We start from the raw sequence: 20,782 nt of genomic DNA on the forward strand, positions 1-20,782 counted from the left end.
ATCGTTACAGCAGGTTACGCACAGTATATTTTATTGTTTGTAATTTATTCAAATATAACTATTCTCTTTGTTTTGCTTAAATGTATATGTTTTAACGTAGCAGTATGCAAGCTGATTGAGTAAAAGGTTCATAATTTCTCTTATAAATAAATCACTGAAAATTGAAAGTTAACAGTTTTTATATATTGCAGGTAATAAAACAAATAAACAATACTATTGTAAGGAACGAAATGCATATTTGTTGCCTTCAACAAAAATCTAACATACATATTTAACTAATAAAATAAACATATACAATAAAAATTGCAATCAGGGTAAATACATCACACAAAAATTTTAATATTTCTTCAAAAGTTGCATTTTCATAAAAATATATATTTACAAACATGAAAAAAAAAAACAATCCTGTATTTCGAAGTAAATATTCATTTTTTTAAATTAATGTTTACTATTAACAGGTGATTCTAAGGTAGGAAACAAGTTTACCATATCAAATCAACAAATTTCATAAAAAAATATATGAGAATTCCTAATAAAATCTGAAATTTTTTTTAATAAAAATATATGTAATATGAGATAAGATTCAAGCTAATTTTAGTGAACTAACTTTTTAACCCCCCTCACAAATTAATAAAGCAAACTTCATAAATTTTCATAATCTGAAAAATATTTTGTTTTTAAACTCCAGAAATGATGAGAAATTGGAAATTCTAACATTATCGCAGAGAAAGAAAAGAATTTTTTTTATTTTTAAATGTGCAGAGTAAATAAAAATATAACGCTAATAAATAAAGAATTTTGAAAATTAAATTCTAATAACATTAAATTATGTAAGGATCACAGAAAACTATAATATCAATGAAAAAAAATCAGAACCGAATAATTTCGGTAATAATAAGTGATTGATATTAACAGCGATTACATTATATATAAGTGGGGATTACTGAACTTACATATACATTGCCTCTAGAGAGAAAAAGTTATTCTAATTCTAGATTGTTCACCACATTAGCAAAATAAATTTTTCCAGTGTCATCGCACTGGATGGAAATACAAACAGAAGATATATTTGTCACAGGTATTAAGTTAAAGTTGCCAGAATTAGTTACTTGTGTAATATGGCTTAGTTCAACATTAAAATTAAGATTAAGAGAACGCATCTTTTCACCAGAAATCATTTCTTCAATAACACCATAATAATTCCAGCAACAGCATATTGAATTCTGACAAGTACAAGTTACTAAAATTTTTACGAAGAAATTAATGCAGCCTAGTTTAAGTTTACTTGCCCTTTTATACATAAGCTTGGTTTAGTTGAGTATCTTAAAAGTATTTGTATGTGTATCACCTATTAAATAATATCTGAAGTTAGTTAGCAAAAAGGCAACTATAGGTGAAGGAAAACTGGCATCCACTTAAAAAATTCTCATGCAAAATTCAAACTTTTTGTCCGTTTAGTCCACTAAGGCAACGCCCCGCTCTTCCGTGCCACAGGTCCTGGGTTCGATCCTTGGGCCGGGCAAAGTTGACTCAGCCTTTCATCCCTTCAGTGGATCGATAAATGAGTACCGAGCATGCTTGGGAACTAAACACTGGGGGTTCCGCGTTCGGCTGACCACCTAACCGGAACATCTGCTCCTGCATCCCAGAGCCCAAGGTCAAGAAAACTGAAATGGGCACAGTAGACCTTGGCCCTCTATGGGCTGTCGCGCCACTGTGTTTAGTTTTATTTTAGTTTTTAGTCCGATAAGGCAAAATCTTGAATATTATTCTAGATCAACATGATGCAGTTTAATATTTTGGAATGATTTTCAATTTATTTTTAATAAGACTCGTGAAGACTCGTAAAGAGACTAAAAGAACATGAAAACTTTTCGTATAAATAGTGTGCTCTAATAAAATAGTTTTTATCTTTAATCCACAAAGAATATTGTATAAAACAAATTTACTGAGACAGCTATTCCAAAAAAATAATTTTATTATTTCAATTAAATATTAAAATCATTTTGGTGAACCTATACTTAATCTCCTTATATTGTAGTTAAAAAAGTTTAAAAGTATTATTGACTCTGGATTTTTGTTGTCAACATTAGTAACTTATCAAAGTTATATAAATATATATTTCAATTTCCTTCAATTTCTTAAAAAAAAATCTCATCTGAAAATTTCCAAATGAAACTTGCTATGCAACTTTTATGTAACTTGATTTTACTCAACTTGAACATGCAACTTTTACAGAGCTGCTCCGTAAATGGCATCCAGAATTTCAAGGTTTGAATAAGGCTGTCAATAATACGTGCTCTGCAGCTAGGAGGAAGTGGAGACTAGTAACTGGAGAGCCTTCCCCTGGGAGTAACTCTAAATATACACCAAAAAGAAAAAAGACAAGTAAATTATTCTCCCTTGATTCAATGAAATCTTTTCACCTCAAAAATTACTGATAAAGTTTGCATGATCTTTGATTTTTGAAAACATTATTTTATAGCATTATCTTAAATTATTCTCTCAGGCAAGTAAACATATAAACTTAATGTTGCTTTTATTTCGATGGGGCATGAAAAACACAAAACATTGATGTTCTACATTCTTTTATTAAAAGATGATTGATTCTTGATCACATTAAATAAAAGGTTGAAAATGACCTTTTGTTTTTAAAAACCTTACGTGATAGACAATTATTTTCGGAATCAGCAGCATTGAGAATTGGTTTTAGTACAATTTCTTTTGCGAAATTGGACTAAAAATTTAAACAAGCAGGCCAGTGTAATTGAATTTATTCAAAATTTGCTGAGAAAAAAATTTAAATATCAGCATAACAATCCATAATTAAAAATGGTCGGTTGAATTATTGGAAAATTAAGAATTTCAATAAGCGTGTTATTTCTACAGCAGTTTTTATATGTATCTTATAGAAAAATTAGCTTTTTTAAGTGATATGTTTAAACAGTCAAAATAAAGAATTGAAATATACTGGGAGGAGAGTTTTGCAGGTCATTATTATTATTCTTATTCATCTGCTGTTACTAAAGAAACCATTTATTTATTCAAAATTGAATAGAAATAATAATAAAAGGTGATTTATGCAACGAAATAAGCTTTAAAATATTATTCTAATCTTTTAAAATTTGTCATTATCAATGTAAATATGACTCTCGCTAATTCAAATTTTTTATTTATAGGTTCCAATGCTCCAAATAACGTAAGCACAGCAAACTTGCAGAAGAAGCAGAGTAATTGTCAAGAATTTTGATTTCTTGAACGAAAAATTAATTTTTTTTTGTTAATAAAAGTTTTTATTTGTAAGCTGGCTAAATTATTTAAATTTGCTGTTATTTCGCTTTTACAAAAAATTAGCGCCTTTAACATCTGTTCTATATAAATGAGTTCCCACATTTTTCTGAAACAAATGTATCCTCTTTTCACGATAGTTTAATTGAAATTATTAAAATTACAGAAACATTTGAAATGTTCTTTTAAGGTTTATGAGTCAGCATACTTAACATTATTCAACTCTACATGTTAATTCAAGATTAATAAATTTTATGAACTATTTAATTGCAAATTAGCACAAGGTTCACAAACTATAAATTAAAGGCGTTAAGTGAAAATTCCTATTTTGAATTGTGTGAGGAAGAATACATTCCAATGGGTTGTATTTCAAAATTAAAGGAAGATATATTCTTTGCATTGCATTTTACTTTTCTTCACACAATACATGGAAATCAGTCGAAAATTCTTTCGAAAGAAAGATTCATCCGTATTCCGCCTATGTGTTTAGAAAATAGTTTCTTAGCATCAGGATTAGCAGCGAAAATTAAGACAGACCGTAAAAAGTTAATAAGTAATTACCACCTAATGTGTAACATTAAAAACTCCATCAGAGTGATAAATACCTCTACAAGTGAAAAGATATATATTTTAGGTTAAAAATTAGCAGTCTAACGAGAAACATTTTAATTATATTTAATTACCAGCATTAGCATAAAAAAATATAACCTGAAGGGAAAAATGGCATATTTTAGTTTGATTAAAAAAATTTCCTTTACAAGCATAAAAACCTATATTTGAGGTGAAAAATAATACACCTTACGTTAGTAAAAAATCACCTTTCCAACTATCAAAAATTACACCTGAGGTAGATTTGAAATAACCTGAAGAGTAAAATGACATGCCTCAGGTTGAAAAATATATACCTCTACAAGCATAAAATTAGATACCTGAGGTTGAAAAATAATTACCTGAGGTCGAACAACATACACCTGAGGTTGATTTATAATAACCTGAAGTGTAAAATGACACACCTTAGGTTGTTGAATAAATACTTCCACAAGTGTAAAAAAATATATTTCAAGCTGATAAGTAATAACCTAAGGTCGAACAAAATACACCTGAGGTTGATTTGAAATAACCTGAAGTGTAAAATGACACACCATACGTTGAAAAATATATATCTCTACAAGCATAAAATTAGATACCTGAGGTTGAAAAATAATTACCTGAAGTGGAACAAAATACACCTGAGGTTGATTTATAATTACCGGAAGTGTAAAATGACACACTTTAGGTTGTTGAATAAATACTTCCACAAGTGTAAATAAATATACTTCAAGCTGATAATTAATAACCTAAGGTTGAAAATGAAACACTTTAAAGTAGTAAATATCTACCTCTCCCCAGATGTAAAATTTAACACCTCAAGTTGAAACATATATACCTCTGGAGGTATATATTAAGGTATATTTGAGGTTGGTTTTGAGGTATTCATTTGCACCCTTTTCAACCTCAACGACGTCTTTAAATAACAACCTCCTTTATACCTTTAAAATATACCTTGTTTATACCTCATTTATACCTCGATTTTTTCATAAGGGATAATACATTTAGTTAAAATATTTTTTTTTTTAATTATTGATATTTGTCCGATAGCTTTACGCTATTAATTTAAGCAAAACACGTTTTTAGAAATTGTTTCCAGTAAAATAATAGTTAATTATATTCATTATGCAAAAAATGCTGTTGTTGCAAAATACTACTGCTGCTCGACGCCAACTTATGATACTCAACATTTATCACAATCAACCAATTTTTTCCTGTACCTTCTTTTGAGAGTTGATAAGAAAAATCAAAACCATAATACCTAAATTAGGAACCTTAATACCAATATTAAACACCTTTTCTAGCGTATTTAGTACCTGTTAAAACATCACCTAAAAGTACCTATTACCAAAATTTTAATTCATTGAAAAATATTTTTATTAATTGGCAGTAAGATATTCATAATTAAAAGATTAAAACACAATAAAATATTAATATTGTTTTATCGTTTATTGGCGATAATTGCTAGGACACCAACACTGAAATAAAACATACTGAAAGTATTTGCAAATTCTAAAGGTAAAATCCTAGCATTATACACGCTTGGAACGATTTTGAAAAAAACCGCCAATTCCGAAATGACGCTTTTACGCTTGTCACTTAACTAGCGATTGTCTTTAAAAATTGGCGTAGGAAAAAACAGATAAAATCATAGCCTGAAAATAGCGGAAACATAAACTTCCCGTGAATAAATCATAAATATATCATGAAAACACTAGTATTTATGAATTTTAAATATTGAAATATTTTATAAATTCTTAATTTGAATAACAGAAAAATCACACGACGAATTCCATAATGGCAAATGTTGCAACCAACCACCGGATGTAAAGTTAACAAGCTTATTCTGTGAGGAATGAACATTAAACAATATCAACCTCTAACAATCAAATAGAACCTCAAAATGAACTGAATTTACCATATTTTATATACTAGTGAATTGATGCTTAATAATTATAGTGGTAGTTACGCTACAAATCCTTTTCACAAACATCGCCAATGCAAATACACCATGTAATGTATACTAGAATCAAGCCGCTCTGAATTAAATAATTCTAAACTTGTTGTCAGAGTTACTCTTAGGAATACTTAACGAACAAAATTACTTCGAATTAATTTAATGGTTTTAAACAAAATTCAGTTGAATTAAGCCAATAGTTTACCACAGTGTTGCCAAAATTATCAAAAATTAATTGTAGTGCCATTAATTTTAATTTCAAAAGTCGTTCTGTTTATTAATTTTAGCGTGAAATAGTATTAATTATAATTTTTAAATTGAGACGAAACTATTGCAAATAGTTCAGTTTTTGAGTAAACAAATGCACTAAAAAATTCCTAATTTTGCTTTACTGATTAGGTAAACCAAAATATTTAATGACACCATGAAAAAATATCAAAAAAAGTTCAATTGAAGTATTTCATTTAAAATTTAATCAAAACTTGTACATTAACCTAAGCAGTTTTATTTATTAACTACTTTTTTGATTCGGGGGTACTTTTTTCTTGTTTATTATTTAATGTAAACAAAAAGAAACATTTAACTTCGCAATCTGTGAAATCTTTTTAGTATGAAAATGGTAACTAGAAAATTAATCAAGCATTATTATCAAATCTCTATTTTACAGAGCCCAAAAACTACGTCGCACTAAAATTATCCATCAAAAATTTTGCTTTCCAATGAATTATTAGATATTTTCAATAAATGAAAAGAATTTAAGGAAAATTAAATTCAAAAATAAAAAATAGGGAATTTGCATTTTACTTTGCATGCAAGATACACAAACAATAGAAATTTTGCATTTATGAAATTGACGAAAGTTTGGTAAAAAGTTTTATATATTTTAATATTTTACAGGAATTAGATAATTTATTTATAATTCAATTTATTTAAAAATAAAATCTACATAATATAAACGAGCATGAAAACATTTCAAAGTAATTTAAAAAATTAGATTAGGTTTCTTTTAAAGCTTACAATTAATATTATTAGTTATTAATTTAACTTGAATATTTAAAGTTAAAAATAAATAGAGAGAAACTTACATTTTTTTCAGAAGTTTCGCCATCTCCAAATATGTTTTTTTTTTTAGATCACACAAATGTTATCAATTATACGAGTGCAAAATCTCAAGAGAAAACGATTTTTAATTTTTAGAACACGATGACGTCATCAGACCATACGATGACGTCATCAGACATAGTATGACGTAACAATAATTTAATTTGCTTTGTTTAAGGGGCTTTGTTAAGGATTTTGTTAATTCAGGGGCTCTAGCTTTGCTGAGATTATTTATTTTCTTTGGTTAAAATGTAATATCTATTATGAGCATTGTTTAAAAATGTCTCTTCCTCAAATCAAAAATTACAGTATACTTTTTTTTTAATTTCTTATTTCGTTTATAAATTTTTAAATGAACCGAACTCTCTTAAAAACTAAAAAATTGCATAACAAAAATTTTTTTAAATTAAAATTAAAAAAAAAAAAAACAAACTTAGCTTATTTTTAATTTTTTGAATATATTTTAGAACTAATTTTTAGATATTTAGTTTTAATATTTTTTAGTTTTAATACCTTTTATTTTAATATTTTTTTATTTCAAGATTGAATTTTTTAATTTTTTAAAGACAAGACTGTGTCTCTTACTTTCTTTAGAATTTATTGCGTATTTTGTAAGCTTGGAAAAAAGTTCCCTTAGCGATTGTTCGATTGGCGTAGTAACCATAAATTGCTCTTATTGTATCTCACAAAACTGTAAATACAAATTTTAAATAAATTTTCACTCCAAATTTACAATTTAGCAATTACAATACTTTTTATGCAGTTGAGTACTTTTTTTAAAAAAAATAAAATAGCAAATTTATTTTTAATATTGTATTATGTTAAGTTTGCTACTAATTTAAAATTTTCACGTTGTTCTATTTTTAAAAAAAAAAAATGAAAATAAAATAATATTTTTAAAAACCTCGTTTTTGTAGTGGAGAATAATTAAAAAACGAAAATTTGAAAAACGAAAAACGTGGGGCGCATGAAATGCATAACATTAACAGTATGTGTGCTCAGTTAGCGTGCCTGACTGCGAAGCCACAGGCTGCGGGTTCGAATCCCGCTCTGGGCATGGATGTTTCTCTCTCTCTCTCTCTTTGTGCTGTCCTCTGTTGTGTGTGTGTATGATGTGTGAATGTGGCCCACCCTATAAACGGGTTTGTGGCAGTGTGGCGTGGGCAATGTTGCTCGCCTCCGTGACTTTGGTTCACAGGTGCCCACTGGGTAACGCGAAATGAGCAACAATTATGGCATAGTATAGGCCAGTGATTATCAAACTTATTTCTTTTACCGCCCCCTTTGAAAATCAATTACTTTTCAACGCCCCCCATTTTTTATACACCCCTAAAACTTAAAAACCATAATTTCATTACTTTAATTAATTTAGTTTATTAGTCGGTTCTGATGTTTAAACTTACATTCTAAACTAGAAATTTTTACCAGTGAGAGCAAATAAAACCCAACTTTATAATATTAATAATATATTTTAATTGAAATAAAAGAAACAATAAAAATATGTAATCAGTTTTCGTTTTTATACTAATCTAATGAGATGGATGAATTTGATGATATTTAAGTTTGTTGATATCAGGTTCGATTTTACTCAAAAACAGTCGTAAGTCGCGTTTGGTAACTTGTAAATTATTTCTCTTTTTAGTAAGCAGCGTTGTCACAGCGCTAAATCCACGTTCACACAAATATGACGATGGGAATGCTATCAAAAATCGTTCAACGATAGACCACAATCCAGGGTACAACTGCGGAATTGACTTTTGTAGCAAAATTGTTGGTAGCCATTTTTGTATTTGATTTTTATTTCATCGTTCATTGTCAGTTCTATAAGTTCTTCTTCCAACTGGGGTGATATTGCTATGTTGACATTTGAAAAAGGATCTAACATCCAGTCAGGTATTTCCAATTTCAAAATTTCCTGGAATCTTTCAATGAAATCACTGTGAAGATTTTCCAAATGTTGGCAGTAGACGAGCAAGTCGTCGTTGTTGCAGGATACTGATAAATTGGGAAAATTATGGAACTCACGTCTGCCGATATTCTTTTTGTGTAAGAGCAGCTTGGCTACGAAAGCAGCGACGACATTTTTTGTTTTAATAAAGTTCAAGTCATCGCCTTGAAGTTGGAGATTCATATCATTAAGCAATGTATAAAGGTCTGTCAGGTATGCGATATCATTCTTTGATGTGATGAGGTTTTCGCGCAATTCTGTCTCTTCGTTTTCCAAGAACTCTATGACAGAGTCAAACAGATTGCAAAAACGAGTCAAACAATTTCCTTTTGATAGCCAACGCTCTTCTGTGTGAAAGATCAATGTTGAAATCTTCATCATTATCAACACAAAGCTGATTAAATAATCTGTCATTGAAAGAGTTGTTTCGGATTGTATTGACTTGTTCTGATGACATGTTGCAATGATTGAAATAGTTCACTTAAATTTCTAGCAACTAAATGCTGTCGATTTATAACGCAATGTACAGTAAGTACACCAGGAATTATTTTTTTAAGTACGATATGAAGCCTTTTTGACAACCCGTCATAGCTGGAGCACCATCTGTAGCAGCTGATATAATATTCTTCAACGGAATTCCTTTTTCATCACAAAACTTTTCCAGTGTTTTAAGTACGGTTTCTCCTTTCGTGTCTGTCTCTAAATTTCTAGCAAATAAAAGTTCTTGACATATTTTTTCATCTTTAATAAATCTCACGTAAGACAACAACAATGCTTCATTAGTTGGTAAAGTGGACTCATCCAACTGAATTGAAAATTTACTAGTCTTCAGATGATTACACAATGACTTTTCAATGTTTTCAGCCATTTCATCAATTCATCTTTGGACAGAACTATTGCTCAAAGGAATTTTTCGAATTATATCTGCCGCCGGTTTATGGAGCACAGTAAATATAACTTCTTTTATCGCCGACAAAATTAACGCTTCTCCGATGGTGTGTGGTTTACCTGTTTGAGCAATTCACAGAGAGATATTGTATGAAGCTCGAAGTCCGTCATCGTCTTGCTTAGCAGCCATCAAAAAAAGTTTTGATACACTTGGCTGAGCATTATGCTTCTTTTCCAGATTTTGAAAATAGGCTACATTTTTGTCCTTCTTATCCGGATGCATTTTATTCAAATGATCTTGAAGTCTTGAAGTCTTCATCACTTCGTTCTGGTGCAATGTAATTAAGGTAAAATTGCTCTAATTTTTTAACTATCATCGATCATGTTCCTTTATCAATCAGCAGAAACTTGTTACAACTTGATTGCGTACGGTGTGCGGGCTATCCTACGAAATCTATGTTAAGTATTTTAAGTTTTTATAACATCATACAGGGTAGAAATATATGCTAATTATTCGTTATTGTGTAGTAGGTGGGTTTTAATTTTAGTGAAATTTAAAATACTATATCAAGTAAATGAAATTTCAAATTATACATCGCCCCCCTAACCCACATCAACGCCCCCCATTTTTTCTGGGCCCCTTAACGCCCCCCTCTAGGTTTCAAACGCCCCCAAGGGGGCGTTATCGCCCACTTTGAGAAAGACTGGTATAGCATGCATATGCATGTGTATGTGGATATATATGTGTATGTGATTGTGCATGTGTATGAGTAAGAAAATGTATGTGTATATGTATGTGTATGCGTACTGTTATGTATTTCATGCCACCCACGTTTTTCGTTTTTCAAATTTTTGTTTTTTAATTATTATTCTCCACTAAAAAAACGAGGTTTTTTCACTCACTGTACATGAAACTTTTCAACTGACATGTGACATTAATTTGAAATAATCGAATCGGCAACAAAAGACTATAGCGAAAATATAAATTTTTCTTTAATTTAAATTTTATTTTACTTTGTATGTCTTTTTTCTCTTCATTTTCATGCATTGTCATCCAATTCTGAACTATGTGCCAAATTTGAAGTCTGTAGCCAAGGGCGCCGGCAGAATAATATGAAAGGAGGTGCAATCCACTAATAAACTAACCCCCCCCCCCCAAAAAAAAATAGAAATATTCTGTTATTACATTTTGCTTTGTTATTACATATGCTTTCATCTGTTAATTTTTTTCAAAATACATTTCTTCATTGTTACCAAGATATTTTAAAAAAAGTGCGAATTTTTTGTACTTGCAAATTTTGCCACGAGAAACTGTATTGATGGCAAAGCTACTGACTCTGAAACACAAATAACTACAAATAGTAGTTTTGTATACTAACGTGTTTGTGCACGCTAAACATTGGTATTTATTGTGTTGATGAAGTTTTACAGTTGTGAGAAGTCAGTTTGCGTTATACACCTTTTTTTAAACTAAATAACTAATAGAAAATATAATATTATTTATATTTTATTAAAAGAAATTTAGAAATATAGCTATATATCGAATGTGCCTTCTAAAAACGCAAAAGAATTTTTCAGGAGGTCAATCTTTATTCCTTATTTGGGCTCCATTATATCATCGTTGAAAGACCGTTTTTCTTCTACACAAAGAAAAGCATTTTCACTCTTACAGCTTCACCCGAATAATATGAACAAACTGGACAAAGCGTCATACTCGTATCTTGAAATTTTAGAAGATATATATACTTGTATAAAGATCTGCCGTCCCTGAATTTCATCGCTAAAGCTACAACGTGGTACGAAATGTGGAGGAATAGAGAAAATTCTTATGAATCCATTGAATACATCGATTTAGTTATTGAGGCCACACCGTTTTATCCAGCTGTAGCAGAGGTAATCAAAATTGGTCTAACTCTTCCAGCCACTACGTGCACTATTGAACGCACTTTTAGTACAATACGACGCATCAAAACATGGAATCGGTCTACAATGTCTCACGATAGATTAAGTAGTCTGTGCATAAGAAAAGAATCAAAGATGACTCAGAATTCATTGAAAAAGTTATAAACAGATTTGGACAGCAAACAAGACGATTACAATTCTTGTTTGATTAGACAATTTCTTAATTGTTATGCATCAATAATTACTTAATTATTTGTTTTCGAATAAAAATATTTTTAATTAAAAAAGTTTATAACAAAATTGTTTTTCTGTACCTCTTTAATTGTTTGGAAAAAAAAACAGGGGGGTGCAAGTGCACCTCCTTGCACCCCCCTGCCGGCGCCCTTGTCTGTAGCTAGTCGGGAAGTAAGTTTAAAATCGATTACAATATTCCAACCGAACAGACATACAAGAAGGCAAGTTGATATAAACGTGGTGAAATTAAAGTGAATGAACTTAAGATGCACATACATGTGAAAAAAACTGACTGTTTCAATCACACATATGCTTTATTTGAGCATGGAGATCCAAAAAATGTTCGTAAATATTATGAGGTCCCCAAAGCGAAATGTTTAAGAAACGCTGATATAAATGATGAGAAAGAACAAGAATCATCGTTAATTAATTAGAAAAGGGTACTATACTTTACAAAGGCAAATGGTTATTTTCTGTGGACTTAGTAGAGTAAAATAACTTTTTAGATTATTTCAAAAATATAAAACTATATTTATGATGAATTTAAAATTGTTAAAATAATTTATTAAAAATTCAGAAAAAATTAAATTTCGAAAAGGAGAAAAATCTCGAGTTTTCTTGTGTTAAAAATTTTTAAGTTTAGAGCAGCAAGCAAAACATTCACCACACTACAATTGGTTAACAATCCTTTTTTCTATAAATTTCTAAATTAATAATTGCTTGAATAAGAGAAAAATCTTCTTCAAAAAGATATTTGCCTCATCGTTTCCTTCGAGTTTGAGTTTTGAAAACATCAATCAGAGACGCATTTCTGCATTTTATAACTGTCGTTGAACAGCCGACCCGATTTTTTTGGGTTTATGATTACCACTGTTAAATTAGCCTTGTAAATTTGAATCCTATCCAGAAGACAAGGGAACTCCTGGATCAAGTATTGAGAGAAATTTTGTCTTTGTGGGGGACTTTTTAGGAAACTAACCAGCGTTACATGAAGAAGAAAACCTTCCACGGTTAGTCTGTCTGATGGCAAGGGGTCTCTAACCCATGATCCGTCTACCGCTGACGATAGTTTACGCCATCACTGCGATCGGTGCTGAATTCGAATGGACCAGCCATCGCTGGGATTCGAATCCGGTTATGGCTGGTTAACGTGGCTACATTTTATAACTGTCGTTAAACAGCCGATTCAACTTTGGGTTGCGTTAGGTTTTATAAAAGAAAAATTTAGTTTCATCCTACTCAGTTTTATCATTATATAATATAACCGTCGTTGAACAGACGACCCAATTTTCGGGTTTACGACTACTAATGTTCAACTACGTGAACTTGTAATTTTGAACCCAATCTAGAGGACGAGGGAAGAGAGAAATTTGCCTTCGTGGAGTACTTTTTGAGGCAACTAACCCACATTTGTGTTACATGGAGCGGGAAACCACGAAAACCTTCCATTGTTAGTCTGCCTGACGGCAAGGGGACTCTAACCCATGATCCGTCTACCATTGAGGATATTTTACGTCAGCGCGAGCCGAGAGCAGAATTCTTATCAACCAGTCATCGCTTGGATTCGAACCCGGTTCACCTCATTTGAAGACGAACGACGTGACTCAATAGACGTTATTTCACTTTTTCAGAAGTGAACGACTTCTCTTTGTCTTTGGTTCGCAGGTAAGAAACTTTCAAGCCTTCTCTGTCACACAAATATGCCGGAAAATATTTGGAAGTGTTTTTCCCATGAAATTTAACAACTACAAAATCTCATGCTTGCCAGTTGACTTTTATCATTAACATCTGTCTAAGTATTGCACATGAGTCGTTTTAACACAAAGTACGCGGGGTGGGCGTGTAAACTTTTGCATGGACCAAGTTTTACAATATTCCACCAATGATTATTAAGTTCTAAGTAAAATACATAATTATAACAACTTACCAACTATTTCTGAGGACTTTCTATTATCGTTTCATTTTATGCATTAGATACAGTGTTCAAAATAAAAAACGGATCATTCTTGAAAAACTTTTGATCTTATAATCGGATCCTCACGTTGAGGAACTCAATTTTAATTTTTCGAAGGGTTGACTTCAAATATGCTAATTAGTGCAGTCGATATTTTAAGTTACGAAATTAGTCACATAAACGTACTTTCTTTGAATAAACATACCTTTTTCTGACCCCCAAAATATAGGAGGTAGCCATAATCTGGGAAATATGGTTCCCATAGTTTAGTCACGAGAGCGGACTAAAGCTTGAACCTCTTAATACTAATTTCACTTCACGTAATTCACCATATTTTTAACGATATATAATATAGACGGTATTTTAAGTTAGAAAATCAGCATATATCATCATATTTTGTACCGAATTATCTTCACAAAAGCGAATTTTAAAAAGCTTGCAAATTTTTTTTAAATTCGCTTAAAAAGTTCCAGATATGATGAAATAGGTTAAAAGAAAAATTAACAAAACTTTTGGAACCATGTTTTCTACCCCTATCTTATTTTGTAACTGAAAATATCGTCTGAACAAATTCATTTTATTTTATAACAATCCTTTAACAGCTGACCCAAGTTTGGGTTTACGATTACTAATGTTCAACTACGTAGCCTTGTAATTTTGAACCTAATCCAGAAGACAAGGGAACTCCTGAATCAAGTATTGGGAGAAATTTGCTTTCTTTTGTTGGAACTAACCCGCATTTGCATTACATGGAGAAGACCACGAGAACCTCTCAAGGTTAGCCTGACAGCAAGGGGATTCTAACCCATTATCCGACTACCACTGAGGATGTTTTACGTCGGCACTGTGGTCAGTGCGAGCCAGGTGCGGAATTAGTATCGACCAGCCGTCACCGTGATTTGTACCCGGTTTACCACATTGAATAAGATTAGAAGAAAAAAAAAACAAGGTTTAGAAGTTTCCGTACTATAAAAAAAATTTATTTTTAGTCATTAAAAAAATATATTTTTGACGATTACTAAATCTTTTGACGACAGATGCCATGATAACCCCACCCTTAAATCGACCCTTCAAACAGGGTTGCCACAGAAAAAATTGAACAATATAGTTGTTTTTAGTACCCTAAAGCATGAAAATGGTTGAAACTATGGAAATAATTGCTTAAATAAGAACAAAAAATTTTCAATATGACTAATTTTATTAAATGACTTGTCATATCCCATGATCAATTTAGTTGGTGGCAAATATGATAATTTTTACATAAACGTTAGAGTTCTAGCACTAAATTTTTATACCAAAAAAAATTTGGATATTTGCAGAAAATTAAATGCTTTTAATTACTAGAATTTATTCAAAATAATACTTTTTCATTAAAAAACATACTCTTTTTAAAAAAATTTCCCCTTTATCAATAATTTAGCAACAAAATATATATATATACATATACCTATTGTGAAAAGTGATTATTCAAATTCGAAATTCACACGTAGTAATATCGTATTAAAAATTGGGTTTCTTAAAATCACGCAGAATTTCATAGCATTAACCGTTGAAAAGGCGATTGAGAAACAGAATTAACTTACTATGCAATCTGTGCAAATTGACTGCATTAAAAAGTGATGACTCAAATTTGTAATTCAAAATTTTCAAATTTTTTTATTTTTTAAGAAAAAAAAAATTCCTTGTGTTTAGAAGTTCCTGCAGGCTGAAAGTTGTCAACCTAATTTATGCTAAAAAAAAATATGGCTAGGAGCACAGAAAAGTCTCCCAATAGTCTCCTTTTCCTGAAAATAGTAAGCCTTTTCAGGCAAAAAAGTTCTCATAATCGCCTTAGGTCGAAAATAGTTGCAAATAGTCACCTGTGGCAACCCAGTACAAGAAATTAGCATATGAATTAACTAGTTGTTTTGCTAAAAAATAAAAGAAAGAATGAAAGAAGAAAAAAAAACAAGTCTTAAAATAAATTTATTTATAAGGAAATCTAAACATAAAGTGTACATGTATATACAAGCAAATAGCATTTTCCATAAAAAAAAACGTAAGGATGTAACACTAACAAATATAGAACATTAAACATAGCACCTGCAAATAATACAAGCATAAGTCACAAAACAAATATAACATTAAATCTAAAGTTAACAATTTTAATCATGAATAAACAATATTTTTATTAATATCTTAAACATCAATACAGATGAAACACTTAATTAAATAAAGCTTTAACAAATTAGTATTTTAATTTATGTACAGCAATTTTAGTGAAGAACAGAAATTACTTATTGATCAGAGAAAAACATAGAAATGTAATCAAACATATCCGACACAAGAGCAGCACCATTGGTAAAAATTGTTTAAAAAACATGCTAACAGTTTAAAAAACACGTTAATGACTGATGATAGGATTATGAATAACTCTGATTCAACATTACTTTATAAAAATATTTAAGTAGATGACTTGAACTTTTCTTAATTAATTAATGATTAGTTTTTTTTACTTATTTAGGTGATAGCACTTTGTATTGTTTTATTAATTGTCAAACTGAAAAATTTTTAAATTGAGATTTTTATAAGTTTCATTAACCCTCCTCATAATTAGTAATTTTCCCTTGAATAAAATGGGAAATACCTATTTTTTCTAAAAAAAAATAAAGGCTTTTGTAATTTTAAAGGGTCTTATCAATTTTACCTAACACTCACTAAATTAATAAGTAAACTAAAAATAAAAATCCTCATACAAAATGTTTAAGAAAAGCTAGATAAAAATATAAAGATCATAAAATAATCAGAAAATAATGAAGTAATCATTCAGGCATCTAAAAATAAAATAAAAACAGAATATATAAATACATATTTCATTTTTTTGAAATTTTAGAGAAAATTTCATTTATTATTCCCATACTGAAGAAGAAGGGGGAAAAGTTAAAAATCTTTCTAATTGTTTTCTATAATTTTTTATAACCATAATTTTAAAAATAGGCTTTTAACTAGAATTTTTGTAATAAATAAAAGAAAAAATTAAATTATAATAAACTTAGGCAGGCCAATAAAGATTTAAGGTTTATTTTTATCTTTTGAAGTTTAATTAATCAAATCTGAAGACAAAAATAATACAAATTTGAAATTGCTAAAAATGGTTATTATCGTAAATTAAAAGTTTATTCAGAGCTAAGATGATATTGCGATTTAGGGGAGGAGTTAATAAAAACATGATTAAACACGCAATGAAAACATAAGAATCAAGCACACAACAAAAAAGACAACAAAAAAAATTCAATTAAGTATATGGAAGTGATTCTGTGAAGTTGAGCAGCAGAAAAGTATACTTAAAGATGTTTTTGATAACGAACATAATATAAATGCTTCCAAAAAATTAAAAACATGTATGATTAAAATGCCAACAAGCAAACATTTGAAACAGCTTTATATTTTTTTTTAGCATAAATGAAGCAAATTACATAAAATAAAACAGTACAGTAAAACAGTCCGTTTATATAATTTCCAAGGTAATATCTACCATGAGTATTTTTTAATGGTCAATAATAGAAGTCTAAGATATTTCTTTAAAATTGAATATTTAAAAATTCTTTTGACTAGAAAAATTGATCAATAGAAATTAAAGTTATGATCTATAAATGCAAAAGTGTAAATAATAGTACATTATACGGCAGCGTTTCCCAATTTTTCTCGAATATGGTGCCCTAAATGATTCACCTTCTTTTGGCAAAAAGCTGATTTTTTTAATAACTTGGTCAAACATTATGAATACAAAAACCCAAAGAGAGATTACTAATTAGTTTGAGGTTATTTAATGCAAAGAACAAATTTTTTTCAACATTTTATCAATACTTGTTCTAAAACTATGTTTTATGACTAACAGTTAAATTCACTGGTCTGGAGCAGGAAATAGTCCAGGTCTGAATCTGATTTTCATGTATGCATAAACAAAAATGAATAAAATAAGCTGAAGTTTTTGTTGAAATGAATTTTAACAGTTATTATCATTTTGAATGTTTATCAGTACTACCAGTTCTATCAGTACTATCAGTTTACCAGTAAATACATTACTTCATTTTGTAATTTTATTACTAAATATTACAAATGACGGTTAAAAATTTGTTTTACAATCGCCACTTTTCTTATTATCAAAAAGGCATTTTATTATTAAAAATATTTCAATAAATATGGATTTATTAGTATAAATTAAGTAGCTTCCGTGATTCGAATGAATGATGACAATACAATAATAAAGATATTGCCCTTTAGACCCACTGAAACACGAAAGCAGAGAAGGCAGCGTTAGAGATAGGCTGATTTGGTGGATTCTGATTTTCTTGCAATTAAGCAAAAGAATTGGAGATCAAAGATAAATCAGAGCGTTATGAAAAAATCTTCAGAAGGAGGCAATGGCCCACATTGGGCTGTCTGGCCAACTATGATGATGATGATAGTTTTATTGTAAATATTGTTTAATAAACTGAAAATTACTTTAAGTTTGTTTTATAAAAGTTGTTTCTTCATTTTAGTAATGTTTACAATATTTTGAGAAATGTTAATCAACCAATTCAATCAATTTAAATAATATCAACCAAATTTTCAATCATTTAAAATTCTCAATTTTAGAAAAAAAGGCCACTGTAAAAAAAGGCTAATTGCAAAATTTCCTAATTTTGACTATAACCTATTAAAATTTAATACAAATTTATTACGATTGGGACTTAAGCAAGAACGCCAGTACATAGTTATGACACTTAGTAGGAGCATATTAATGAGTTTTTGCCCATTTTGAGATGGAAATTCCATATTAATTAGGGAAAATAAGGGTTTATCTGGAGCAGTTTATTCTGAATCAATTGGCAGTAATCATACTGTAAAAAAGAAGTTACTGCAACTGCAGTAAAATAATTTTCATAAAAGTAGAGAACATAAATCATATATTTCATGCTAAGCAATATTTTAAAAACTTATCTTAAAAACAGCAATTTAAAAAAAAAAAAAAAAATTAACCTGTCACAAGCTTTGAAAAGAAGAATTATGTCTATTCACAATACGCAATGTGTTTAAACTTTATTCTACATATGTATGAAAATAATAATAAACTAAAAATAAATTTATTAAAAATTATAAATGAGTGAGATCATAAAAATTTAGCATGAATGAAAGTTAAGTTTTAAATACAAAAAAAATGAACATAAAGAGATTTTAATGAATGCATAGTTCTAAAAAGCCATATATAAACAAACTAAAGTTCAAATGTTTGAAGAACGTTAAACTGAACACAATATTTGACAATAAAAGTTTAGTTGACGATTCTGGTTTTCAGATAATAGTGTGTCTAGAATAGTTTTTGATGAAAAAATTAGTTACAAAAATATACCTTTTAGAAAATGAGTATCTAGTATAGTGAGAAAGTGGATTTTAAAACCAATTCTTTTCAAATAAGTACAGCAGAATAATATTGAAAATAAAATTTACAATGTAAAATTGAATAAAAATATTATGTACATTTTTCATAGTAAGAATAAATATGAAAAAGAAAGAGATATTTTTTAAGAACAAAAATAGATAATGTTTGGCTGAGAAAAAGCAGCATCAATTTCTAATTAAAAGTTTCATTAAAAAATTTAATTATCAATTCTAACTATTCCAACATTTTAGAAATAAAAACTAGACAAATAATTTTTATTTACATCATACTATAGTAAAGTTTGAAAGAGAATTAACAAACATAATACATTTCAAACAACATTTTGAAAAAGCAACAATGCTTTTCAAATAAAAATAATTTCACATTCTTAAATTTAAACAAAACAAAAATAAAATATTCTGAATAATAAAAATTTATACTGTGAACAATAATATTCAGATCTGGAAGCAGTTTAACTATTCAAATTTTTTAATAATATAACTAAATGATTCCGCTTTTCAATATTAAGATCACAGAATAGTTATCACCAGGTAAAAAAAAGGAGCAAAGCACAAGAAATGAGAATGTAAAAATGCACAGCAAAATGCAAAATAAATTAAGTACTACATAATTTTACATGAAATTTTCAATCTATGATTCAAAAGATCTGTCTTCTGCATCTTGAGTTTTGCTTACAGATGATTTGAAATCTAGAAAAAAGAGGTTAAAAATGTTATCAATATTTGATTTTTAATAATTAGATCAAAACCACACAAAATAAAAAAAAGTCATTGGAAGTTGATTTTTTTAGGAAAATATAATTTAAAAGCAGTATTTATATACATAGCACACAAAGGACAAAAAGAAAAAAGAGAAAAACGAAGAAAATCAATAATTTTTATTTACTGTGCATAAGCTGTAATATATATTTGGCTAAATGTATTTAGATTTTAAGAAAAAGGGCAAGGCATTGGATACTTTTTGAGACAACTATTTTATTAAAATGATTATTCAACTGTAAACTTTAAAGAACTACTGTTGCTTTTAGATCATGTTTCCAAAGCAAGTTTACATAAAACCTAAGTCACATGGTGATTAATCTTAGTCAGGGGTCTGTCTAGGTTCTTCTGAGAAGTACCTATTTTGTGAAAATTTAGTCATAATTTGTGAAAAATTAAAAATTATAATAAAAAATCAACATAAAAATATGGTAAAAATATGGATTCATCGTTTCTAAGGGATACAAAAATAAAATTTTAAGAAAAAGTATTTTGTGAAACTACTGTTTTTTCTAAAGTTGAATTTGTGAAGGTACCGCTAAATGGTAATAAATTCGGCCTGGACAGACCCCTGATAGTGTTCAAAATTTTGGTTAATTGTTTGACATTAAAAAAGTGCATTTTAAGTTGTGTTCTTTTTCTTTCTCTTTTGAGACTGTATTTTAAATTATAAGCATTTTCTGAAACAATTATTTTAAACAAGTCCATTTTCTTAAGCAATGGTTTAAGAAAATATTTC

General features: G+C 29.0%; 3 protein-coding genes and 1 long non-coding RNA gene across 5 annotated transcripts in view; 1 reads left to right on the forward strand and 3 right to left on the reverse strand.

Moving 5' to 3' along the window:
- The first annotated feature begins 942 nt into the window (after positions 1–942).
- Positions 943–3,303, forward strand: LOC147809681 (uncharacterized). Its single transcript, XR_015433834.1, has 2 exons — positions 943–2,388; positions 3,180–3,303. It is a non-coding gene; the product is annotated as an uncharacterized LOC147809681 (long non-coding RNA).
- A 5,333-nt stretch (positions 3,304–8,636) lies between these two features.
- On the reverse strand, positions 8,637–9,260 carry LOC147809682 (protein FAM200C-like). Its single transcript, XM_087162900.1, has one exon. It carries the CDS (start codon positions 9,258–9,260, stop codon positions 8,637–8,639), a length of 624 nt encoding a protein of 207 aa, XP_087019026.1.
- A 166-nt stretch (positions 9,261–9,426) lies between these two features.
- On the reverse strand, positions 9,427–9,750 carry LOC147809683 (protein FAM200C-like). Its single transcript, XM_087162902.1, has one exon. The coding sequence runs from the start codon at positions 9,748–9,750 to the stop codon at positions 9,427–9,429; it is 324 nt and encodes a 107-aa protein (XP_087019028.1).
- Positions 9,751–17,588: 7,838 nt separating this feature from the next.
- Positions 17,589–20,782, reverse strand: part of LOC107449872 (uncharacterized) — a 53,982-nt gene continuing 50,788 nt past the window's right edge. Inside the window, exon 14 of one of the 2 annotated variants that reach the window (XM_043040241.3) lies at positions 17,589–19,974. In XM_043040241.3, the coding sequence (XP_042896175.2) occupies positions 19,916–19,974 (59 nt within the window). In that variant the 3' untranslated portion in view covers positions 17,589–19,915. The remainder of the gene's footprint in view (positions 19,975–20,782) is intronic. The other variant, XR_006224846.3, reaches the window with a different exon arrangement.

Source organism: Parasteatoda tepidariorum, chromosome 5, assembly GCF_982258835.1.
Source record: "Parasteatoda tepidariorum strain Cologne lab strain chromosome 5, Ptep-v5.0, whole genome shotgun sequence".
NCBI lineage: Eukaryota > Metazoa > Arthropoda > Arachnida > Araneae > Theridiidae > Parasteatoda > Parasteatoda tepidariorum.

Bases quoted from the DNA above. Each gene is read 5' to 3' on its own strand.
- LOC147809683 (XM_087162902.1), bottom strand. From the start codon at position 9,750: ATGGCTGAAAACATTGAAAAGTCATTGTGTAATCATCTGAAGACTAGT.
- LOC147809682 (XM_087162900.1), bottom strand. From the start codon at position 9,260: ATGAAGATTTCAACATTGATCTTTCACACAGAAGAGCGTTGGCTATCA.